Raw genomic sequence first — 26027 nt, forward strand, 5'->3', positions numbered from 1 at the left:
CGATCGTTCAATGTCGATAAGATTGCTCCAACGGCTGACGTCACCGAACATAATGGGATTTTCATGGCAATTAGCCTCGCCGATCGAAGTCTTAGCTTGATAGCCGAATTATGGCGGTGCGAGACCTCCGTCGCTATTATCGCGCGAGCATTCCTCTCGAATATATTCCTCTTGAAAAGTGTTGAAACCGTTCCTCTTGTTATTTTAAATCGCTAAAAAAATAACGAGCAGAACCCGCGAAGATCGGAGCATTTTATTTTGCACGCAATTCCGTTCCTCCGCCGCCGCGCCGGTGAAAAATCAGATATAAAATGGAGGCTGAAACGCCTGCGAAATAAAGTAATTCGAATCGCGGCAAAAAGTACCAAATAATCGAGAAAACGAGTTTAATCGGAAAAAAGCACCGGCGTCGCGGCGGAAGCTATTCTGCATGCAATTTTCCGCTGTAATAAATAAAATAGAAAATCGATGATCACCGGTTCTACAGGATAGGATAATTAAAAAATTCCCTGGAGAGAGGAGAAAGATCGGCGACGTGTTCAATTGAAGTTTTCTTCGGCTTGAAAGGGGCCGGAGCAACGTTCCTCTCCGTCTCGACGTCTCGACGTCGCGTCGCCTCGCCTCGACTTCCGGTTTCGCGATTCCTCGGGCATCGAATAGGCCAAAGGGGAGGAGAAACAGGTTCCGCGAGACCTAATTACCTTGCTCGGGCCGATCGCCGATCCCCCGATGCAAGTTCAATGCTCGCTGATAAACTTTCCGTGGAAAAAGCGCTGCCAGCCAGAGACGCTAATTATCGTTCGTCTCGTTAACATCGAGCTACGCGTCCCGGGAAACGGTTCTTTCGGATAATTCTCGTTCGATTTACGGGCAAATTGTGCCGAGCGGACCGTGCCGGCCGTTTAATTAATCGTTAAACACATTCGTCTGTTCGAACTAATTCGTTCGAAATCATTCGATCGGGACTCATGGTTTCGCGGGGATCGGAATTCGAAAGAATTCCGCGGTGTTCCGGCCGCGGAAGAAGCGAACTTTTTAGCAAGACAATTCTCTCGCGAAGCCGAGACTCGCGCGAAAGCTTTTCGAAAAAGGGCCGCCGCCGCCGCCGCGAAAAAGATCGCGAGGTATTCGAATCGCGAAAGGGCGGGAAATTTTAATCTGTTCTAAATCGCGCGAGCCGGAAGCTGAGAAACGAAGGGAGAGGAGTGGAGAGGAGAGCGCGAGAGCCGGTTTTCTCCGTTGAAAAATCAGAGGGTGTTCCATTCGTGCGGCTTAATACCCGAAGAAGTTGGAACCGATCCAGATTAAGGGGTTCCCGGATTATTATTAAACGTCCGCGGCGCAATTTCCTCGACTGTGCGCCGCCATCGATTGTTTCCCCGCGACGGGAAACTTCTCTTGACGGCGCGGCGCGACTCGGCGCCATTCTTCCCGGCTCCTCGAACAATTGCTGCGACTCCGTCAAGTTGAGGCTGACGGGCTGCGGAATCGGCCGACTGCGAACACGGTCTCGTGGTTCTCGAATTAATCCTGAGTGCGTCCCCCGGACCACCCTTTGCCAAACTTTCGGATTACTTGAATCGCCGTTCCTCGTTTATTCGAACGGTGAGCGAACAGGCGTCTCGGTGGAAAAAGCCGCGTCGCGGGCCAGACGGAAGCGACGACGGTCGTTAACGGATCGTTGCGGCCGCTTCCGGTCGACGCTAATTTCCCGTTGGCTATTGTCGAACCGCGTATACTTTTGTTGAGCGATGCACAGTATTGTGGAATAACGACGAGCACACGAGAGAATCGAACCGAGAATAGACTCTAAAATAGATGCAAAAGCCGCTGCGCGACGCGTGCCTCGGTCGTTAAACGCGCTCGAATTTCGCGGGCAAACCGCGCGGGAGTTTCGAAAGAGCCGGGTTTCACGCTTTCCCTTTCTTCGGGGAATCCCTGAGCGTCTCCAATTTCCTCGGCAAGCGGAATTCGTGGGAGGGCCGCGGCGGAGAAACGGCGCTCGGCCGCGCAATTTAATATTCAACGAATCTGGAACTAATCCAGAGAACTCCCGTGGCATTTTTGCAGAACGTGACACTGCAATTTCCTCCGCGGGCACGATGCCCGAGCGAAAGCGGCGAGCGAGAGAACGAGAGAGAGAGAGAGAGAGGGAGAAGCTAGTCGTCTTACCCCAATTCTCACCCCCGACCAATTCTTGCCGCCTCTCCTCGGAAACGATCTCGCGAGGTGTCTCGGGTCACAGGGTCGATCGATGCCAGACGCATACATTATGCGAGTCTAACGAACAAGCTGCCGTTAGGGGCGCGATCAACCCCTTGCTCGACCGATGCGACGTCGCTCTGGACGTTCGCTTACTTTGTTCGCAACTTTGTTGCCGATCGACTTCGAAGGTGAGCCTGTTGTAATCTTTGCTGAATTGTTTCTCGACTCTTCGACTGACCACCAAAGTCGCGCGCAATCTACGCTCAATTTTGTCGCTTCGGTTTCGTTCTTGATTCAATTGTTTCGAATCTGTTGAACTTTTTGGAGGTTGCCGTTCGTCGAGCTGTCTACCGGCAACGCAGTCGAGCATTTCACTCGCCGAGAACGCTTTCGAACGATTTCGTTGAATGCACAGGATAAATTGCAACGTCCTCTAGACAGCGACTGGGAAGCTAAGAGAGAGCGAGCGAGCGAGCGAGCGAGAGAGAGAGAGAGAGAGAGAGAGAGAGAGAGCAGGCGAGGGCGGGGCGAGTGAGCGAAGGAAAAATAAAATCGAGCCAGTCCAGATGCATTGTCCTGCGGATGCAATTGGGAGTGGTAAGATCGATCCGTGTGCCATAATATCAGCTCGATGCATAACAAGGATGCACCGACGCCGACGTTCGACCCTCTTGATCCACTGTTCGAGATGCGACGAGAGGCTAACCCTCGATCGTTTCTCGAACTCGCAGCCGGCGAGAGACCTACTCCCGGCCGTCGCTGCACCTCCTCACTCGTTTTCCCCGATTTTACCCAGTTTTCTTTTAGTTTCTTTTCGCTTACGCTGCCAACTACGAGCTGCTGCTGGCTGCGCGATTTGTCTCGTCCTCCCAGCATTAGTTCGAAAACAGAACGAAATATCGTTTCGTTTCTTGCTACACGATATTGCAATAATTCGGCAGGAACGATAAATTTTATCGACAGCCTAAAATGACACGGCCCCGTGTGGACCGTCGTGTTTAATGAAACGCCATTTAAACGCATCAGTGTCCAGAATAGTCGAATTCCGGTACACGCGTCCGCGATAATTGTCCGTATAAAAATTCGCTACCATGGTAGCGATTCGATCGTGAAATTCCGAATTTTAATGAACACGATTACGGCCGGTTCTATATCGTATAAAACGCGCGAGATTGGATATTACGCGATAATAAACTAATAGCCGTAGCGTAGGATCAAAGAGGAGCACGTAAATTGTTGCACGTAGTTGCACATCGCTCGACAAGGGGGTTGTTTCTCTATTTACGCGACGCACGAATTGCTTGGTCCCTATGCTGCTGCTTGGCCACGCGCGTCCTCTGTTTGTCGGTTATACGAATTGGGTCTGTTTGTTCTTTACATCGATGTGCCTGTGTTATTGGCTGATTAATGTATACAACCGATAGCCTGTGTTTATGTTTGCGATTGGTTACAGTATGTTTGCCCGGCTATGGGCTTGTGTTCGCGCCATTCCACCCTCCTCCTGACCGGTCAAACTCGAAGAAACTCGACTTCGTCCCACCCTAACGCCGTACATACGTTCATCGTCCGCGTTGGCTCGCGACACCAGAAAAATCTCGAAACAGGATCCTCCTGTGTTTCAAAATTTTTTAGAGAATACTCTGGTATTTGATCGTGATGGCAGCAAGTTCGGAACTCGAAGCGAGAAAGCGCTTTGTTGCATCGCAAAGGGTGCACGAGATTTTTGCATCGACCGAATAAATTCGGTGCGTGGACTGGCAGAGCAGGACAGGACAGGACAAGGCAGCAGGAGTTGTCTAGGAGAATCGGAGCAATTAGCGAGCAGGCGAAACCGTACGGAACCCGAGGATCAAGGATAGCGTGCAGCTTTAAAGCCAGTTTAAGGAAGCGACGATTATACGGGGGAAATCGCGGAAAATTCGGGAGCAAGGGAGAAAGCGACGTCGGGCAGCAGCCAGTCGCTCCGTCGAGAAATTAAAGCCGTAGTCGGCGTAATAACGGGTTCATCGGGGATTCAAACTACAGCCGAGATCCCGGCCGATTCTACTCTGATCTCACGGTAATGCCGACAATTTCGAGGATCCCGCCGAATTCTACTTGAGCCCGACCGGCTCAAATATTCCCCGGCGCGAAATTGCGACGGTTACCAGGCTCCGACCGCCCCTAATCACCCACGCACTAATTAACCCTCGCTCCGCCGCCGACGAGTCCGGCCCGACCCGCCCATCGCGCAACACGCGCCCGAAGAATAATCAAAAATATTTCGTCGACTCTTGGCAGAGATGAAAATCCTTTCCGAGGCCTGTGTTTCGTTAATTATTCGAACGGTAATCGCCGGACAAAATCCTCCACAATCGGTATTCTAAAATATTCTACGAAATATTCTCGACGCAAACTGTTATCGACGTTTCGAGATTCAAATATTAAATCCCGACCGCGATGACCGTAGAAAGTTCGAGCTAATTCCTAAAATACATTATCCGGCCGCGTTATTCCACGATAACCGGACTACTCGACGCGTTAAACAAAAGCCGCTAAACAGGCGATCGATTAGGAGAGATCGCTCGAAATTAATACGAAAGAGGCGAGGTGGTTCTCTCCCGAAAAAATTGGCTCAAGGGTGAACCGCGCTCGGCCGATCGCTTTTAATTAGCCGACGATGACGATCCGGCGCGTTTCGCTCGTTCGTGACCCGCTGCAACGATTCACCGGCGATTCGTCAACGATTCATCCCCGAAACTGATCCTCGAATTTTCACAGGCCTCTCGCAGGCAATCGTATAATCGTCGGGGAAAATTCTCGTTTCGAAAATATCGAATGCAGACGTCGCTTCGCGAAACTCTGGGCCACGGTTTATTAATTTAACCGGAGCTTTCTTACGTCGCCGGGTATTTCCGTCGCGCCGATTCGAATTCCCGAAGAGCCTTCGTCAGCCGAAATTGGACCTTTAACTGTTGAACCAGCTTGCTTTCGCGACTCTGGACGCGAACACTGCTTCTTTACGCAGCACACAGGATGATATCGAGTATCAGTTTGTCGCACGGTTCGAAACGAAGAACCGCATCTTTTGGTTTAACCAGAAACTGTGCGAAGTCTCTTCCTGTGGAAGCTGCAGCGTTCGGACGTTCAAGGAGCAGAATTCATTTTCATCGATTTTATGATAGCGATAGCGCAGGAATGCGGTTCGCAAAGGAGCATCGTCGTATGCATTCGGTGTGCCTGTACATCCATCGAGCGACGAGTATCGATTATCGGCGGCGCGCGTACAAACCGGGTTTGCTTCTCGCCACGACGCGACGGGAGGGTGGTTACGATCCCGAATTCCGGATTTCGAGTCTCGATCGGGAACTTGCCGCTCTCTCTCTGTCTCCTCTGTTTGAACCCTCCAAGTTTAGGGGGAGCGAAGTATTTCTGGTTCCGTGAGTCCACAATGGAGACCGACTCGAGCGGGGGTGGATACACTCGGCTGGTTGGACAGATAGGAGCGTCGCACGGTACACTCGAAACCACCGCGGACAGGATCCGTATCGAACCTCGATTCATTCGCCGGATAAGCCATTTGCAAAAACACGCCTGCTTCTTTCTAACAGTAGCTCGCGAAAGCCGAGGTCAAGATGACGAAAAAATTCCTCGTACCCGAGCAGTTTGGTTTCTCCGATCAAATTACTGCCGAGTTCGAGTTTATCGCCACCGTTTGCTTCTTCGACTGTTTCAGATGGTCGAAAAGCGAAGACGAGTCCCCGGATGCGCGTTTTATATTTCGTTTACGCTCGTGAAAAATTCGAAATAAATATCTTGCGAACCAACGAAGATAAAAGTATCGTATCGAATGAATCGTCGATTAGACGATCCATTCGGATATTTCCAAATGGTGCTTCGAATTTGAATAGATCTTGAAGCTGCCAGTTCGAAATCTGGTTCACGGGATTATCGTGAGAACGGTTATACTCGAGAGATATCAAAGAACAAAATTGGAGAAAACGTGGGAACAGCGTTGCAATTCCATAGACCGGGAAAACATTGCGCGGCGAGACATCGCGACAACGCATTTTCCAGCGGTCCTCTCGAGCAGCTCGATCCGAGACGCGATTACTCTTTCACGAGATTGCATTCCGCGTTTCTGGCGCATCCTTCGCGCAGCAGAAATGAAAAAAACGACAGCCAATGATATTTAATTCTGCGAGAGAACGAGAGAGCAGAGGAAGAGAGAGAGAGAAAGAGAGAGAGAGAGAGAGAGAGAGAGAGAGAGAGAGAAGAGGAGTGTTTTGAAGGGTGCGCGCGGCAGAGAAGCCAAGGTAAAACCCGGCCGACGCGACGGATTCTTTTCATACGAACGGATCTCTCCGGCTGTGTTCGTTAAGCTCGAGCGCACGAAAATTACGAGGAGCCATTTATTTTTCAGCCGGCGCACGGCGCCTGTCCACGCTTTTCAATGTTTCCCGGAGCTCTCCGAAATTCAAAAATTCGCGAACAAACGCGTTGAATCGAATGAGAAATTCTTCGCGACGCGATTCTCTTATTCTCCGTTTCAATCGCGAAAATGATTTTCTGCCCTCGCCGCGGCGAAGACGGCGAAAGCTCTTTCTATCTGCGGGTGGTGCGCGGTAAACGGAGAGGTTTATAGATTGTAAAAGGCTCGATCGAAGAGTCATCGATCATTTTTTCATTGAGAGGTGGCCAAGGGAAGCTCGGCGAGGAGCTTACCCCATTGATCCCTCTCCGGGTCCATTATAGTTTCCGCCTTGCCGCGCCTAGCCTCGCCTCACCTTGCCTCGCCGGTGGAAAAGGCGGCATGTGTACCGCTCGATAAAGGCCCGCTTTCGGGTATCTGGGGCACACAAATCAAAGCATAATGATCTGTCGAGTCGGACTTTCGCAGAGGGCGAAAGGCGCGAAGCTTTCCTTAAGGGAGTCGTTACGAGGCTCGGAAAATGACGGCCGAGCCGCGTCTTCCGACATCTTTCCGAGATATATCGCGGGCTCTTCATCCCGCGCGCGCATTGAATATGCATCGACCCGGGACGGTTTTCAAACATTTACAAAGCAAAACGCTTTCGACTGACCTAATGTCCTCCTCGGAGAATTCCGACGGAGGAAACGACGTCGCCGTCAGCCGTTAGCGAGAATTTATGCGAGATCATAGATCGGTTCTCCGGGATATACCGACTTCGGACACACCTATCCGCGATCACAGCTGTCCACGAGACAATTCCGCAAGACGAATTCGTTTCGTGCACGAAGATCGAATATACGCGGGACAGCCAGTTTCGCGGAAATCTCGCCGGTGATGTTTCATTTCATGTTTTCGGGGGTTTCGTAAACATTCGACCGCGATAGCCGCTCGTTTTGTTTCGCTACGCAAATATTTTACGGCAAATTTCAATTTTCCGGGTTTGTTAAAAATCATACGCCAATATTTGGCGATACAAGTTATGCGGTATTTGCGCTCTGGGAACTGGGAATCCGCGAATTCGACACGATTCTCGGCGCGAGTACAGCTTCGATATCGAACGTGTTCGAGCCGGCCAAAAATTATAGGATTTATGGGATTCGTCGTTGCGTCACGGGGGGATACGGCGGTTGCTAAGATTGAAAGTTTATGAGAAAATTTCGAGCGACGGCGTTTCTCTTCCGTGCAAGAAAATAGTTTAGAGAACAGATTGCAGGCGATTTGTACAGCTTCGCGTAAACGCGGCCACCGCCGGAGAGCGAACGCGTTCCGAGCTGGCAGAATATTGCGGTAGAACAGCGTTTTCCATGAAAAGAAAATTGTCGAAAACAAATTGTAGAGAATTCGTATGACGGGCTTCGTATGGAAATCGTCGTCGGCGAGATTGATCGCAGGTGCGTGGTGAAAAATCATGGACGAGCTCGAATTTTTGCGCTTTCCTACCGAAAAGTCCTTTGGAAATATTTCTCAACGCTTGGGTGATCGAGGCACCTTGCTATTAATTTCCTAAGTTATCGACTCGCTCTATTAGAACTCGGTCAGACGAGAGTCGACCGTCCGATCGTCGATTAAAATCGCTTCGAGCCGTCGGACAGTTTCGAGCGAACAGTCTCCGGTTCGAATCCACGCGAAATCATCGAGGAAACGGGCGAAACGATACGACTAAAATTAAAGCAGCTTGTAATGGGTGATTTTCCAGTGCCGGCCTCGCCGGTATGTGAAATCGCGACGGGAGACCGCGGGAATGGGCGGAAAGAAGGCCGGTCGGCGATATGATAGAAACGCTGAAAATATTCGAATTAATCGAGAGTAAAAGGTGGCCAATGTTCGGATCCGCGTATCCGGTCGCATCGGCTGTGGAAATGACGTATTAAACAATTCGGATTGAGAGTAAACGAGCGGGTAATAACCGGTTTACCCGTGTTCGGGGGCAATCGCGAGACGGGTACGCGTTTTGTCGGCGGCTCTCGAAACAGGTCAGCCGTTTTTCGACGCGCGCGCGCGCGCGAGCGTTCGAACCCGCGCCGATAGAGAGGATGAACTTTGCGTTTCTAGCGAATATTTTGCCACCCGGCCGAGCAATTATCTCGACGACTCTATCGGCCGTGTTTAATTCTTTTGTTTGGTTCACGGCCGAGCTGCGCCGAGGAGAAAGCAACCGTCGCGGCGCGGCGCAGCGGGAGGAAACCCGCGCTCCGCTGTCGCTGAATCTTTTCGGCTTGAATCGCGGTTCATCAATTTATCAGACCGATGCACCCGGCTTTCAGACTCTTCTTTTTAGCGCGGTCGTTTCGCGGGGACCGATGTCTGGAGCTGGGACGAGCGCAGAACCGGAAAGCGACAGTGAAACAGAAATGGAGGCGCGAAGCGAGACGAGAGGACGGAACAAGAGAATCAATTTAAAAAACAGCTGGTATCGGAGCAAGAGAAACGCGAAACTTTGATCGTTCCTTTCTTTCTTCGCTCGAAGAAAGCCCCAGCCGAAGAACGCATCTCGCGAGTAAAGCCGCTGTTTGTCTCGAAAGTTCGAGCAAGCGAAGAACAGCGAGGGAAAATACGGGATCTCGCAGAAAATTAGTTAACGGAGAAGATACAGCGGAGGAAGGCTGGAGGAAATATGAAAAACGTTCGAAGGAAGCGAAACAGCGGCGCGAACTCGTGCACGGAACGGTCAGAACTAACGAGATTCTACTATCGGGGATCGTCCATTGATATCGACGTTCTACAGATGGTGCAGCGGCATGCGTTGCGCGATACGAGCCCATTCTACTTTCCATAAATCTAGAGAACAGAAAATGGCGATCGATAATTGCGGAGGTGGCTGCGCCCGTATTTCACCGCGCTGCAACGCGATTTCACCGAAACGTTTCCCGAAACGGCCACTGAAATATTGATATAATTAGCTCTCCCCGTTAAATCCGTAATTTACGAGGGGTTTCTTATTTAATCGGTCGAGAATCGATAACGACCGTGGTAATTGGGATCGTTCGAATCGCGTACCGATCGGTAGGAAAGAAATTGGAAACGCCTACTTCGTTTCGCGGGAAGAGAAAGAAAGAAAAAATGGCTCGGCGTTCGCAAACTCTTTTGTCTCTCCGGTTAAAAAGCAGTCGGAATCGATGGCGAGTTAGTCGGTGGAACTGTCTCTAACAGACTCCGCCGACATAGTCGTCGTTTATGCCCGGTGGAGCAACGGTACGTGTCAACGTAAGAGTTTCGCTCCGGAGAGTTGCTTTAGGGGATGAAAGTCATTACGGGATAGAGGCTGGAGAGAGTAAGAGAGAGAGAGAGAGAGAGAGAGAGAGAGAAAATCTTTGAAAGATTACTTTCAGTGTCGTAGTTTATAGTCTACCGGCGCGGCGTAACGGTGCATCTCCACTGGAGGGTTTAATTTTCGAAAATTGCTTTGTGAACCGGAGAGTCTCGGGGCTGCTTTAGCGCGAAGAGAGCCCAGGCTGCTGCTACAGTGCGAGAGAAAGATCTCTCTAGGAACCTGGCATTTCGTTTCCGAATCGGAAGGGTTTCGAAATTCGTTTCGAAAGCCGTCGAATGAAAGCCGCGACGCGACGCGACGCGTCGGCGTCGGGCAATTTTTTCTCGCCGGACGCGCCGTGTTTATTAGCGCAATATGCCGGGACGTATTTACGCATTCAATTTAAAGCAGAGAGGCGCGAGGGCCAGGAAAAATATGAAAGTTCTCGGTGGATCGTGCTAACGAGGATCTCGGGTCAGGTGGTAACGTGCCGGCGCGGCGCTATGTTTTCCAGACAGCATTTTTAATTAGAGCCGCGCCATTATTTTCCGTACATCTTACCGTTCCGACGGCCTTCGATACAAGATACCTTTCGCTGCTAAGGGTGTCCTCTTCGAGATAATTTCTTCTCAACGTTCGAACAACGTTCATCGATCGTTCTCTGTTTTCCTGTTCTGTCTTTTGCCCGTTTCCCTCGACGAAGTCCTCTCGATCCGAAAAAACTCGGTGCACAACCCCTAATTAAATAAATAATTTTACATCGGTCTGGGACACTTACGGTTGATCGTGCCGTAGAATCGGCGCGGCACCGGAGCAGAACAAGAGGAAGAAAGCTGCGGGTTTCGAGTAAGAAGACGCGTGTATCCATCCTCGGCGAACTTAGCATGCACTCGAGCGCCGGGGACGGTTGCGGGCGGTCGGCGGCGGTCGGGGATGGTCGGGGGTGAAGCAGAGACTGCTTCCGGTAATGAAACTCGACGTCGACCGAGCCGACCGAGCCGAGCCGACCGGCTCGATGGAGAGGGACAGCGCTCGATTTCGGACGAGGAGAGGAGAGAAGAGAGACGCGGAGAAGAGGCGCGACGAGACGAAAGAGAGGAAAAGATAGAGATAGAGGGACGCGCGGCCAGGGCCAGGCACGCACGTGGGGACGTTGAACGGTCTAAGGGATGCTGGAGGGGATGCAGGAGGTTGAGGTCGCATTGATTTTGTCTAGACAGGGTGGAGACTAGCTCTGTGGTATCGTCCTTCGCTCACCGTTGATATTCCGGCAGCCAGTGCGCTCTCGGTGCACGCACCAGCTTGCACCGGCTTGCACCAAGCTTGCATCCGCTCGCGACTGCACTACGCCTCGGCCGCGACCTCGACCGTTGCAACCGTCCTCGCGAAATCTCCACCATTTTTCCCTCGAATTTTCGATTTTTTACTTTTCCTTCTTCTTTCTCTCTCTCTCTCTCTCTCTCTCTCTCTCTCTCTCTCTCTCCCTCTCTTCGTTTCAATTCTGCTTTTACTCGCCGGTTTTCCTCTCGTGTATTTTACGGCGTCGACGCAGCGCGAAAATTCGATCGACCATAATCGCGAGTGAAAGCCGTGCGCGTGCGAAACGATACACCGGTGCGTGCCCGCGAGCACTTTCACTCCGCGTTCCCGATAACATCTTCGGAAAAGTGCAACTGTGAGACGTCCGAGACGTGTGTCCGATGGTTCTTCGAGTTTTCGATTTCTCTCGGAGCTCTCCGATGGGTCGGCCCGACGCGCAACGACTGCGCGACCTGCGTGGCTAGGTCTAAATCGATGGTACGTTCTACTTAATAAACATTGCAAGGGCGGCTTTGTTCGGGCCTGACGTCGTGACATTTGTCGTAACAGAGGGGTGGAGAAAGCGAGAGGGGCGGAAGGGAAATGAGAGAGAGAGAGAGAGAGAGAGACGGAGCGATGGAAAGCCGAAAAAAAGGAGAACGACGTTTATTGCGACGGAGACGGTGAAAGAAAGAAAAAAAGCCGACGAAAAAGCGAACCGCGGAGAAGCGACGTTTATTGTGACATTAAAAGGAAAAGAGAGAGAGGAGAAGAGAAAGATCCCAAATTCGAGAGAGAGAAAAATGGAGGAGCGCGACATTTATCGTGGAACGCTCCGAAATAATTGAACTCGTTCACGAAAATGGAATATCAATGCGCCTATCGTTCTCCGTCGAATAATTCCAAGATTAATACCAGCACGGATGTAGGACTTCGTTGATAATTCATCATTATCGGGATAATATGCGCCGTTGTGATAAAATTGCTCCGCGTATTATTTGTAAACCGAACGAAATACCGCCGCGCGTTTGATTACGTTTTCGGTCAATTAATTCGCGGGTATCTGTAATTACGTGAACATCCTATTAACGAGAGATGGTTCGAGAGAGGAGAGGAGAGGAAAGGAAAGGGGGGAACATTTGACGAGCTTCGGATATAAAGGCAATCGATGTCGAAAAGTTTGCGTGCGCCTCTGCAGAAGCTCGCGGACCGGAGCACAATGGCAGCCTTAAACGCGAGCAGAGCCGGGAAAAGCCGAGAAAACCGAGAAATCCGCTACGAAAAGGGCGAAGGGATAATTAAAACGGGAAATCGGGCTTTCCTCGTGGCGAGATCTCGAAATGAAATGTACTTTATCAACGAATCGGCTGGCTAACGAGCTTCGGCGTTGTTCGCTCGTTACACCGCACCGTCGCGTTAATTGAGAACACAAAGAATCGGATGCTGCTTCGAGTAAATGAAAAAACAAATGCGGCGAGACGGAGAGGCGAGGAGAGAGAGAGAGAGAGAGAGAGAGTGGGGAGGGGGAGTCCTGACGAAACAGGAGAATAATATTTCTAGCTGTGCATTAATGCAAATTGGAATTATGAGAACGTCGGGGAATAAAATGCGACCGGTAATGGTATCGAGGAGAGAATAGAGGTTCGATGTAAGCTGAACCAACTACAGTCCGTCGCAAGATTATCATTTCTCATCCCGCAAGCTTCACTTTTTTCGCGATTTCGTTCGTCTTTCTCGAGTCAAACGAATTCGATGCACGTTCGAGATTACGCGAGCAGCTCCTTGGCTTTCGTTCGCCGAATCGTTCGAATATTCGACAAACCAGGTAGAGACCGTACGCAACGAAACATTATGTTGTAATTCATAGCTTCGGTTCGCCAAATTGTTTTAATATTCGACAAACGAGCTACGCGGCACCGAACGGAACAGTTCGACAATGGAGGGCGGCGGGGGAGGGGGACAGCGAACGCGTTAATATTTCACGACGTAACTTTTTGTTGCCCGAGGTTAATAAAAAGTCTTCCATCATTTACGTCGCGTCGCTGCGAATTAAAAGTTCAAGCATGATCGAGTAGAAAATTAGACGGTGAGATCGTCGAACGAAATTCTGCCGTGCGCGAGTTTCGCCCGAGAGATAAAAAGACGCGAATATTTCCGCGTAAGCGGGAGGAAACGCGGATAGATTCGTTGCTGCGAAATCGCGCGAGCTTTTCGCCGGACGAGGCATCTTTTTGTCGCGGAGTGTAGACGAGATCGAGAACCGAGGGACTCTCGGATTCGATCAGTCTCGCGAGGGACTCATTCGCTCCGTGAATTTCAGAGAAACAGAAGAGAATTACTAGCAGACTGGGAATCGTAATATCTGCAGCGACACTTTGATTCAACCTTTTTTACTCTCTTCCCCGGACCCGCGACAGAGTATGTTCAACAGGAAATCCTCGTGCTCGTTTCGTTCCCCCTGTTTCGCCGCGGAAACGTCTCGAGAAATTCGAACGCGCAGAAATGCCGGGCGGTTTTTAATTATCGCGCGCGCATCGATAAGTAATTTCATCGAAATTTCTCTGTCGCGAATTCGTACGAATATTTCCGGGAATCGTCGTCGAGCCGCGATATGGTTTTCGACGATCGAATCGTTTCGCGATTAATTGCAGCGCCGGGAAGGAAGAATCGCCGACGCGAGAAAAATCCCGAAAATTCTCTGTTCGACGAAAGCCGCTCCGCGATCCGAAAATTAAGGAATTTTTCACTGTCCCCGCTGACTCGTCCGCGGAAGGGTGCAGGGGGAGGAACGGAGGAAAACGAACGTTTCGAGGCACATAATCCCCGATAAAGCTCGATCCCCGCGCGGCAGGCAGTCTCGCTTTAAAATCTCCATTGTCGCGGCGTACTTGACAAGAAATGAAAACGATACGCGGAGTGCTGCCCGTCTAAGGGATACTCGAGCGCAGTCGCCGGAGAATATTCGCACAGCGTTCGTCGCGATGCATTCGTCGGGTTCGGGGGGATGCATTCGTCGGGTTCGGGATCGGGATACCGCCGACGTCAAGGTAAATCGTTCTCTCTAGCGGATAGCAAAATATTCGCTTGATAAATAGTCGCGCTTCGGTTCCGCGATTTTTGCGAGCCGGAGAACACTGCCGAGCGCACCGTGAATATGGGAACGAGAACAATGCGCCGGGTTGATTAATAGATAAACCCCCGAGTATCCTCCGCTTAACGAAAATGCGTTTCTAAAGGAAACGTTCGAGCATGTGCGTTCGAATTTTAAGATCGATTCTTTGCAAGAACGGTCTCCGAAAGAACGTTCTACTTCGGCTCGCTTTAAACGGTAGAACCGGTCTACCCTAAACTGTCCTATTTTCGTGGAAGCTTCCGCTCTGAAAAGCAGACGGCAAAGCGAAGAGCGAAAGACGACGATGTCGTCGGTATCGATTAAAAATGTCCGAAGCTCGAATTCGCCTACGAACACGGAAACGATTCGATAGGCGTCCCGAACCACCGCGGATTTCGAGATTAAAGTCTCCCCTTTGGATCGAGTTAACAGAAATTGATGTACGATCTTTTTGTTGCTGGTCGATTTGTCACGCTTCGTTCGCGGCCGGCAGAGAAAAGCTGGACGACGTGGAAGATTGAAAAATTTCGAGTAAATCAAATATTGTATTATCGTTACGCCATTCCTGCGGTTCTCTTCCGTGTCGAGCGAGATCCTCCTTGCTCGTTGCGGTTGCGCAAGTGCCAAGAAAAAGAACAAGAAAACGTTCGACCGGAGAGCTTCCGACGGTCCACAAATTAATTCATTGTTCCTTTACTTTATTTCTCCTCCCAAGACTGCGGTCCGAGCTCGCGAGGCAAACGGAACGATTACTTTTAATCCTTGTTTAATTACGGGCCGTTGAATGGCGGTGACGGTTAATTGGTACCGCTCGCTGACAAAGTCGGCTTTAATTCCTGACCGGACCACTGTTTCGAACTTGATCGGTACGGTGTCGATAATTCTGTTCGTTAAAACCCGAGATCTTTTCGGCCGCGTGCGCCGACTATCGTAAAAATCATCGCGATCGACTGCGACGATCGGAAACGTCCTCCCCTTCGCTCGCTCTTCCATTGTCCCGATCCTTAAGGGATGCTCGGGTAAAGGTTGAAATCACGAGTGCCGGCTCGGAGAGTCGAAATTGAAGGGGAATTTCATCCGAGTCTGTTTCCTTTGCAACGGCTCCGTAATTTTTCAAATTAGAAACACTCTGCCGGAGCCCGCTTCGTCGCGAACACGACCAATGGACTTCGTCTTAAAAAGCCTTGTCGCCGCGGCCGCGGATTCAATTTCGCGCAAAAATTGCCGGGGTTCGTTAGTATTCATTAAAACATTGTGGGAAGCGTAAGCTCGTTAAAATAGAAGTTACGAGGCTTTTTCCTCGAAGGCGAACTTTCTTCTTCGGCTCGCCGGCGTATTCAATAATTATCGCGATGGAGGAGAAAAAAAATATATATATATATATATATATATAAGAGGCCGTTTCTTTTCAGCGAAAATTCTGATAACCCTTTGGTGTTTCGCAGACACGACGACGGAGAAGAGCGCGGCGCTGCCGTTTAATTCTACGAAAAAATCAACGCGTAACCGGTGCCCGGCCGTGTGCTGTCTTTCTTTCGGTCTTTATTTCTTTCTTTATTTCGTGCTCTTCCTTGGAGCTTTTTTTTTATCTCCCTGGTCGTTTTCACGGACGCGCTCGCTTCGAAAGCACGCCGACTTACAAAGTTATTCACGGACAGCCTGTCGAATTTATTTTAGTAAACCACCTACGGAATCGCGGATTTTAAATTAAAAGCGGGAAATATTCATCGCGGCTGCGAAACATGTCGAGCCGGCTAAAAAAAAAGAAAGTCCTTCTCCCCTTTCCGCTTTCACGGTGCCAAAATGAACGGCAGAGAGAAATAAATACGCTGAAATATAACTGAAACTAGCGTTACAAAGGTGACCGACGTAAAGTTACGAGCGTGCAACGCGCGCGCGTTTTTAGTTCGCTGTAAATAAAAAAATCGGAATAAATAAATAGTAACCGAGTGCGATGGGATCGCGTGTGCCCGTGCACCGTGTACGCGATAAATAAACGTTACGGCGGCTTAACGGCGAGCTTCGATGCCGGAGCTCGAATAAAAAGCGCGATTATAATTAATAAGGCCGGGACTTCTAATCCAACTTAACGAAGGCTTTCATGATTTCTTTTTATTTTTCCAGGAACCCCCTCGACTCCCATAATGCCGGGGGGCACGCCAGGAACTCCGTCTTCTAAAACAAAGGTAAAACAACGATATTCTCTCTCTCTCTCTCTCTCTCTCTCTCTTTCTCTCTCTCTCTCTCTCTCCGGGAATAATACCACGATCCTTCGGGAAATATTTGTTCGCTAGGTTTTTAACAAAGGAAAAAGAATTTAACTTCGAAGGAGAACTAATCGACTAATATATTCGCCGAGTTGCCGTAATCTTTCGCGGCGAGCAAATAATAATTAGAGTTTTAGAAGCACACCTGTGGGAAGAGCACGAGCGTAACACACTCTCTCGCATCGGCTGGAGATTTGAAATCGAGAGCCGCGCGCGGAAACTGGCGGAAAAATGTTATCTCGTTAAAGTTTCCCCGTGTGCAGCTTTCGTTCGTAGCTTTTTGCAGAGACTCCGACCGGCGGGAGCGAGAGAGATTCGTTTAATCCGTTAAAAATATTATGAAGCTCCGCATACATAAAACAATGTTCTCGCTTGAAATTTACGATAGTTTTTACGCCCCTTTTTCTCTCCCATAACCGCGTCAAAGTCCGCGTAGAAATGTTAACGATGGTAATTGTTGAACACGGTGTTTCAGGACAAAATAATGATGAGAACGAAGGTGGTGGTGGCTCTGTACCCTTTTCGAGCGATCGAGGGGGGCGATCTTTCTCTCGAAAAGGTAAGTACTAATTGAATCCGAGGGGTCGAGCCCATTAATAATCGGTCGGTTAACTCGCATGGGGGTCCGTGTGGATCGATCGCGGGGAACGGGGAACGGGGAACCGGGAACACGAGGGTGTTCCGTATGCGATTCGGACGGCGGATGCACAACATAGTTCCGCGATAAAATGCGGCTTTAATTGCATCGCCGGAGGAGATGGAATTGCAGTAATACTTCGCGTTCGAAAACGGGAGAATCTCGATCGTATGAAAGTAAACCGGAATCGATATCCGTTTTTCCCATCGACGCCTCCCACTCGATTGAATTCGGCGCGGCAGCGACATCGAGATCGGCTCGAATCGAAAATCCAAGATCTCTGTGGATATCGCTCGATATTATTCCTTCGCGTTATCTTTCATTCGACGCGATTAGGGATACCATCGAGCAGTGTCGTTCATGCGACGAATACGACGAAGAAAAAAAAGAGGAATCGGAAGAAAATTTCCGTTACTTTCATCGATTCCGCTACTTGCGCGTACCCGTGCGTAATTCGAAGAAATTCTATTCCTCGAAAAGTCGCGCCTAGTATTCCTTGATTAAAAAAGTTCTCGTAAACACCGCGCGAGTCGTGGAACATTTTGGAGCGCGCGCTCGTCGGCGTCACCGAAAACCGTAACGAATTTAAGCGGGAGTTGCTGATCGAGTAACGTCGAAGGAAGCGGTGGGCGGCTCGTCAAGTTTCGAACGCGATTAAAATTATAATCGCGTCGATGATCGACGACTCGCACGGCTGATTCATGCGGCCGGATAACGGACCCGATAATGTTCCGCGTCGATCCCATTATCGGCGAGCCTCGCAGGGTGGAGCATCGTCGGAATTTCGTGGATCCGGTTATCCTCTAATACGCGGAGAAACCATTTCCGGATCCCATTAACACTTGAACATTGCCATTTACGGCGCGGCCGCCGCTTTATCAACCGTTAAATCAACCGCGCGACGTTTTCAAGCTTTTACGCACGCCACCGTACGCGTATGCACCCGCGGAACCAAGCATCGATTCCAACGAGCGAATCGAGCCGAATCTGCAGCGTTATCCCGCGGCACCGGAAAATTTCTAGTCCCGAAGATTTATTCATGAACCGATCGGTGGCGATCGCTTTTCGAAAGCGATCGGTTCCGGCCGCGAGTTTTAATCTCGAACATATTCTTTGCCGATGCATTATCCTAATTATCCTAATCGTTATCCTAACGAACCCTTTCCAACGCTGGAGAACCGAACGCGCTGGATTCGCCCAAACATCGTACGATGTCCACTGGAATGTTTGAAAAATCAGAAACCCCGATCGAAGCGATAAAATCGCTAGGTTTCCCTTGAAATCGGATGATTCGTGAATTTGATGTATAAATAAAATTCAGCATATACGAGAGGAGTGGTCTAGCAGAGAAAAGTGCTAAAAAGCAATTTGGTATCGCGCGTACAGTCGGCACGCGAGCATTCTGACCGGGATTTCCGCGAACAAATCCGCGAGTGGATCGATCGGTCCGCGATATTCTCGCCGGTCGAAGTCCGAGCGATACGCTTCTCCCGTGGCTCGAAGAAATCCGACGGTGTACACAGCCGTTTCCTCCTCTTCAGCGGAAACGTTTCTCGGGTTTTCGCTCAATTTCATCCGAGCTCGATGATACACCGACGCGACGACGCATCGCCGTTCTCCCGATAGGACAGAGACGAAACGGCGAAGAGGAAAAAAAACGGACCGTAGGAGGAGGGAGAGGAGGGGGGGAAAAAAGCAAAAAGAGATAGAAAGAAAGGACGGGAAACTGGGTCGGCCGGGGATACACGGGAAATATAAAAATCTCCGGGAACAAACACGGGCGACGTTGGGAGAACCGGTCCGGGGTATACGGTTTAACAGGGACGACGAAAATCGCGGTTTCCTCCCCCCCGCCGCACCCTTGCTACCGTCATAGTTGCTACCGTCGCCGCACCGGTTGATGTAACGTTATTCGATTTCTCCGGCCGGCCGTAAAAAGCGTTTCGAAAGCTCGTCGGGGATCGCTGAAAGCTTCCGAACCCCGCTGTCTCGTTGCGCCGTGAAACGATCGACTCGTCTACCCGATATCCTACCAAGAAACCTCTATATTTCACGGAGGACTGTACTTTAACGCCGGCCTGAAGAACAGCCCTGCGTGATTTAGAGCGCACGGGCTGTCCCAGGTGGGAAAATGAAGTAATAACCGTAGACATTCTGATCGACGCGTCGGAAATGTTTCGAAGCAATTTGCTGCTTCAACCCTTTGCGCTCCGTGGACACCGCTAAAAATTCTTGTACCACGTTCCAAAATAATTTGTACATCGTCTGTACGTTCTGCGTGTCACTGTTGCAATATATGTACATGAAATGCGGCAAACAAGTCGGACAAAGTGGAAATACCGTTCTTTCTACCGTTTTGTCGGCGGACACAACGTTTTCATTCGCGGCGGCGATTAAACGGCGACTAAATCATACAGTTAATTACGGAAATCGATTTAGCATAAAACAGCGGTACACGCAAGCTTTTCGGTATTATCAACTCTACGAATTAGCGGTCCGAAACAAGATAAACATGCCGGCCACGGCGGCGTAATTAAATTAAATAGTTTAATTAGAGGATCGCGTTGCGAAATTGTAATTCGATGGGAATATTATTGCAAATAACTGTTGAGCTTGGGACTTACCCAGGGCTTGGCGAGTCGGCCGGTTTCGGTCTGCACGCTTATCTGAAACAAAAGATTTTGATTTTTAAGAATCGGATCATTGAATTCTGAACGAGCAAATTTCTACTCGAATAACTGGCATCCTGGGACGCACATCGATGCCGAAACATTAAAAAAAAGAAAAATAGAGGAAGCCTTTGAAAAGGTGGGTCAAGGGATCAGAGCTCTGTCCGAAAGTTAATATTATTCTAAACGAATCCGAGGCTCGCCGATGTTGGTTTTTCCGTTGTAAAAATCTGCCCGTGCAAGCAAGCGTGGGGGTCGTCGTTGCTGGAAAATCAGCGGGTTCGAAGTCTACGGTGCTAATCCATAAACTGTGGGAAAGCTTTTACGGGGACCGCCGCGGAGCTTACGCCCGACCCCTTTATAACGCCCCGGGAGAACACACGGTTCGTCAGAGGTAAATTAACTTGTGTTATTTCAGGGCGCTGAATACGAGGTGCTGGACGATTCTCAGGAGCACTGGTGGAAAGTCAAAGACGAACACGGGTGCGTAAAATCAACGAATACGTATACACGGTGCACGGTGCATGGTGGCATAGTGCAGGGAGATCAACGGAGGCGAGCAGAACGCAGCCGTGCATAAAAATCGCAACGAACCGGGGGAAACAATACGAAGTAATCACGTTGACGCAATTACTCGTGCCCCTCTTTTTTTGCTTTACATAATACAATGAAATAAACTACACGAGCAAATGCGAACGCTGAAGGTCGTTCAACTTTTCTAATTAACGTCGCGGCTCTTCTACGAAGAATTATTCGATTTTATTTCCCCCTCGCGCATTGCTATTTCTGTGCACAGCAATTTCAAGCAAGTTTTCAAACAGTTCGCCCACTCTTTGCCATCGCTCCCATCAAACTGCCGCGAAATATTACGCGCTGCAAAAGTCGACTGACTGCCCAACAACGACTCCCGCAACAACCGATCTCCCTTCTAGAAAGAATCGCCTGTCCCAACACAGTCCACCGACTCGTCCGAGCGCAAACAAAGAACCACGAAGTCAGGCACGTCCCGGTCGAAATCCGAATTAATGCAACCCCATCAGTTATGTAAGCATCGAGATGCAACCCCCGCGGAGACTGGATATTGTTTCCGTTTCAATCCGAAGGGGTATCAAGTCCCCGAGCGCTTTTAAAGGCTTAGTCCGCTGTCGCTTCATATTCCAATAATGACTGCTTAGTATTCCCAAAAGCGGATTATAAGCGGGACGAGCGGGGAGTGGGAAAATCGTGTTGGTAGCGAGCAGAAATGGCCGACGCGCGATGGGAGGACCTTGGCGGGGCACACGCCATATCGCACACCATGCTATACCAGACGCCGTAAGCGTAAGGAAACCGCGGCTCGTGTCAAGGAAACGGTCTCGAGCCAAGGAGAACTGGGACGGGATCCGATGTATTGCTATGCACTTAATCGATGCGCGGACGTGCGTGAAATATTCGAGCCGATCGTTTTCGCGTGTCGAAATTTCGAATAAGAGGGGACCAGCCGACGACACACCGACCGGTGGCTGGCTCGTTATTGGCGACACGTTCGCCCCTCTAACAATGCCGAGTGCCGCGTTCGCTAATTGGTTCTCATTAAAACTTAAGCAACTCGATCTGGAACGGGGATGGGCCCCGGGAACTATACCCGTGGTTGCTACGGAGTCCGACTAATTGATAACTGCGAGTCGAAACGTCTTTCCGCCGAAAGTATCTCGATCACACCTGATTCGAGGCGCACGGTGCTGCACGCGACTTGCCGATAATACATTTTTATTTATCTATAACCGGGTCTCGTTAAAACTCGAGTCGCTCGATCCGAGCCCAATGAGGATGGGCTTCTACGAAGGCTGACCGATTCATATCGGAAGCGAGACGTCCCTTTGACGACTGCCCGAGTGCGAAAGCCTTTATTCCGCGCGTCTCGGCCAAAAGAGACCCTAATTCGATCACGCGACAGGGTCGCGAAAGTATTAAGTCCGAGCGCGAATTGCCTGCTTCTATTCCCTGTCTCTGATTTAACTGATAATTGCACTCGTTCGACCGAGTTAACCGAGGACGATCCTTCGCTCCTCGTAAGCAGGATTTTATTCGGCTGATCTGATCGTAGGCGAGCACGTTCTGCTTATCCAACCATGACTCCTTGTTGCACTCGTCTTTCCGCCGGAGTGAACTTTGACAGAGTTCTACGATAAATCCACGTTTCTTGATACTTTGTTGTAACACATTCAAACGTTCGGTGTCGTCTTTCAGATCCATTGGTTACATCCCCAGCAACTATGTGAAGGAGAAAGAGCTGCTGGGTCTCCAGAAATACGAGTACGTAGTATTCGGAAATGATTTCGAACTGTTCGTCACTGATTCGCGTCCTTCTCGAATTGCAGATGGTACGTGGGCGACATGTCCAGGCAACGCGCGGAATCATTGCTCAAACAGGAAGATAAGGAAGGATGCTTCGTTGTCCGCAATTCTTCTACCAAAGGGCTCTACACGCTTTCCCTCTATACTAAAGTGTGAGTATCTCCTGTACCCGAAACTATTCTATTCCCAGCGTGAAAAAAAGCAATTAACGGAGAGTTTCCTTTGCAGCCCGCATCCTCACGTGAAGCACTATCACATCAAGCAGAACACCAGAGGAGAATTTTATTTGTCCGAGAAACACTGTTGCGGCTCTATACCAGATTTAGTGAACTATCACAAGCACAATAGCGGAGGTTTGGCCAGCAGATTGAAGACCAGCCCTTGCGACCGCCCTGTACCACCTACGGCTGGCCTTAGTCATGGTTCGTAGCCGGAACTTACAACCGGCTTGCGCCTTTACGAATCAGATTTAACTAACAGAATTATCCTGAGATCGGTAAACTACTAATTGTCCCGACTCCGTGCACAGATAAGTGGGAGATCGATCCTGCAGAGCTGCATTTGCTGGAGGAGCTCGGATCCGGACAGTTCGGAGTGGTTCGCAGAGGGAAATGGCGCGGATCCATAGACGTTGCTGTCAAGATGATGAAAGAGGGCACCATGTCCGAAGATGATTTCATCGAGGAAGCTAAAGTGATGACGTGAGTAGCAGCGAACCAGGATCGAACATCTGAAAAAGACGATCGATGAACACATCCGGCGTTTCTTTTTTTTCCAGAAAACTTCAGCATCAGAACTTGGTCCAGCTGTACGGTGTTTGCAGTAAAGACAGGCCGATATACATCGTCACCGAGTACATGCGACACGGATCTCTCCTCAACTACCTCCGTCGCCATGAAGCAACATTAGGAGCGAATGTTGGTCTTCTGTTGGACATGTGCATACAGGTGAACCGATCGTTCGAACTTTAGCAATGGGCACCATTCACAGTTTGCCCGATACCACGATTCTGTTCACAGGTTTGCAAAGGAATGGCTTATTTGGAGAGGCACAACTACATTCACAGAGACCTTGCTGCACGCAACTGTCTGGTTGGCTCCGAAAATGTAGTGAAAGTCGCAGACTTTGGATTGGCAAGGTAAACGCTCGCAACTATCGACAAACATTCGACAGACTATAACGAACGCGTAATTGTGCCAAATTTGTAACTTGTTGATCGATTGATTCTAGGTATGTGTTGGACGATCAGTACACCAGTAGCGGCGGCACCAAGTTCCCAATCAAGTGGGCACCACCGGAAGTCTTGCACTACACTCGCTTCAGTTCAAAATCCGACGTTTGGGCATACGGGGTACTCATGTGGGAAGTATTCACTTGTGGAAAGATGCCTTATGGACGCCTAAAGAACACCGAGGTCGTCGAGAGAGTTCAACGAGGAGTGATCTTGGAGAGACCCAAGGCTTGCTTCAAGGAAGTTTACGAGGTTTGTCTTTTTTGAGAATCGCTAGACCATTTTCAACAACGAGTTATTTCAAATCCTGGACCTAACACCATTGTTCCTAATAGAATTGTTACCGTTGACTCTACACCCACTCTATAGTACTAGAAGGGGATATCGATCGTACGTTGAATAAAAATCGTGTTAAACTTACCACGATGACTCGACGATGGTTGCAGGTGATGCGAAAATGCTGGGCCCATTGCCCCGAGGTGCGACCATCGTTCCGCGTGCTGAAGGAACAGCTGATCAGCGTATCTCAAGGTCTGCTCAATGATTGACTCAACCTTCTACGGTGTATGCGGCTGTCGTCGCCATCGAACCGGTCAATACAGGCGACCAAGTCTCCCTCGTTGGATCGGTCGCCGTCAATACTACCATCCTCGAACTCCTCGTCGTCGTACAATTCGTCGACGCTGCCGTCGTCGCGTAAGAGCCGCGCGCCAGCCTCCCTGCCGCCATCGGTCGATTTTCTACATCTCTCCTCGTCCACGTGTAAATTGAAGAAAGAAGGGTCATCCTCACCGAGTACACCCGGCCACCAACCTAGTCAACCATCCTCAAGCTCGTCGAACGTCTGTGACATTTGCAGTTCCTACGGACACCCGTGGATTGAGATTTGCAAGGCGATACGAGCCACGAAAGGCAAATAAGAATTCTTTTTCTCAAGCGTGCGTCTGTGTGTGTGTATGCATGTATCGAAACATACCTGTGTAAACGCAACTAGAGCTGTTCATTTCTCGAGACACCCGGGTGATGAAGAATTACCCGAACACACGGGCACCTCTCGCGAGTTACCCGACGCATGAAATAGTCGAGGTTTTGCAGGCTGGAAAGGGCGCATCTGAAACGAGAAACAGAAATCTGATAAATGCGTGAAAATTGAATGGAAATGTACATTGTTTTGTATCGTATTGTATAGTGACCTCTCGACTATCTCATGCGTACGGATATCCTGTAGAATACTCGGCTAGCCGAGTAATTTTTACTTGCCCGGATATCCGACGGGTATCCGAGTATCTTGTTAGCTCTAATTGCAATCTTATACGCCGGAAGGATCTTGATGCAACAATTGTTCAGCCTGCAACGCCACGCATCCTCATCCCCTTCTTCCTTCCACGTCCTCGCTCGTCCTTACACGATCTTAGACGTACCAGGTGGCGTGCCTGAAATCGAACAAATCGCATTTCGTATACCGAACCATTTTCTTCCACTTCGAAAAGTTTTCATTTACATAATTTATATGTCTCTGTCGACATTTTTATATTCCCTCTTTTAGCGCTAGCCTCTATCGCCCGCCATCGCGCGATCCTGAAACGGCTTTTTATAGACAGGATGGGGACTGTGCGCGCCACCTGGAATTTTGTTCTCAAACTATTGCGATTTTCCCGCTCGAAAAATAACCCTCCCCCGCTCCCAAATCCCGTATGATTTTCAGTCTCTCGATTCCATACAACGATATGGATGCATTTACGAATAGAACAGTAGTATTTATTGAGTGTCCTCGAACGGATATAACTAGTAAGTTGTGACTCTTCCGTAGGAGCATATACTGGTCTTTTTTGTTATCAACTTTTTAACGGAACACAATAACGTAACTCTACGAACGGAGAACAAACTTTATTTCTGCTTAACGAATGAATTTAATAAATGAATGTTTCACTTCTGTATTATATACTATGACAATTTAATAAAAATAGAATAAAAAAAGGAAGAAAAACACACACGAGGAATCAGCGGAATTATTTATAGGTCTAGAAAACCCAGATAGCGACGCGTACACGTCGACAATTAACGGAATGCTCAAACTGTGACGTCACTAGTCTCGCTCGAAATTTGCTACACCTTCAATAACCGTTTCCTTCGACATTTCGCACAGGAAAATGCCAAGCATTTGTTTGGATCCCTCGGTCGTCGAAAGATACAGGCTGTCCCATTTTAATCTAGTAAACAACACTATAATGCGTTGTCTACCGTGATATCTTGACGATTGTCTGGGCGGTAGTTGACGTGTTAAATTTGTCAAACTTGCCCGATTGAAAGTTATGGAAAAAGTTCAAGATACTACGATTCAATATGGTGGAATAGATTAGTTAGAAATGTGTAGCTAGTAAATTGTATTAAAAATGGCAAATAATTGAACTCTAACCTTTGATTTGAACGCTATTTTCAATTAATAGATTAGAATGCGACAATCCGTATTGAGATAAAAGTATTATGGACTTACTTGTATGGAAAGAAATGGAAACTGCTTCCTCGCAAACGCGTCAGTATTCTTGTTACCACTTATTCACTCGCAA

At 49.4% G+C, this 26027-nt stretch overlaps 2 protein-coding genes across 13 annotated transcripts in view; one reads left to right on the forward strand and one right to left on the reverse strand.

Annotated features, from left to right (window-relative positions):
- LOC117227521 (uncharacterized) overlaps nt 1-24016 on the reverse strand; it is a 68815-nt gene extending 44799 nt beyond the window's left edge. For 6 of the 9 annotated variants that reach the window (XR_013033379.1, XR_013033378.1, XR_013033383.1 and 3 more), the window contains exons 1-3: nt 23882-24016; nt 19848-19889; nt 10470-10645 (exon numbers count right to left, since the gene is read on the reverse strand). Coding sequence is in view for 3 of the 9 variants with exons in the window: in XM_076521794.1 (XP_076377909.1) it covers nt 10470-10645; nt 19848-19889; nt 23882-23930 (267 nt within the window). In the remaining 6 variants the exon portion in view is untranslated. The remainder of the gene's footprint in view (nt 1-10469; nt 10646-19847; nt 19890-23881) is intronic. The other 3 variants (XR_013033380.1, XR_013033381.1, XR_013033382.1) reach the window with 1 other exon arrangement.
- Nucleotides 1-25451, forward strand: part of Btk29A (tyrosine-protein kinase Btk29A) — a 157149-nt gene extending 131698 nt beyond the window's left edge. For all 4 annotated transcript variants that reach the window (XM_033482796.2, XM_033482797.2, XM_033482798.2 and 1 more), the window contains 11 exons: nt 16444-16505; nt 17062-17145; nt 20311-20375; nt 22122-22187; nt 22253-22381; nt 22458-22651; nt 22759-22930; nt 23008-23176; nt 23249-23367; nt 23460-23712; nt 23907-25451. In XM_033482796.2, the coding sequence (XP_033338687.2) occupies nt 16444-16505; nt 17062-17145; nt 20311-20375; nt 22122-22187; nt 22253-22381; nt 22458-22651; nt 22759-22930; nt 23008-23176; nt 23249-23367; nt 23460-23712; nt 23907-24008 (1415 nt within the window). In that variant the 3' untranslated portion in view covers nt 24009-25451. The remainder of the gene's footprint in view (nt 1-16443; nt 16506-17061; nt 17146-20310; nt 20376-22121; nt 22188-22252; nt 22382-22457; nt 22652-22758; nt 22931-23007; nt 23177-23248; nt 23368-23459; nt 23713-23906) is intronic.
- Nucleotides 25452-26027: the final 576 nt, after the last annotated feature.

The sequence above is a fragment of the Megalopta genalis genome, chromosome 5 (genome assembly GCF_051020955.1).
Source record: "Megalopta genalis isolate 19385.01 chromosome 5, iyMegGena1_principal, whole genome shotgun sequence".
NCBI lineage: Eukaryota > Metazoa > Arthropoda > Insecta > Hymenoptera > Halictidae > Megalopta > Megalopta genalis.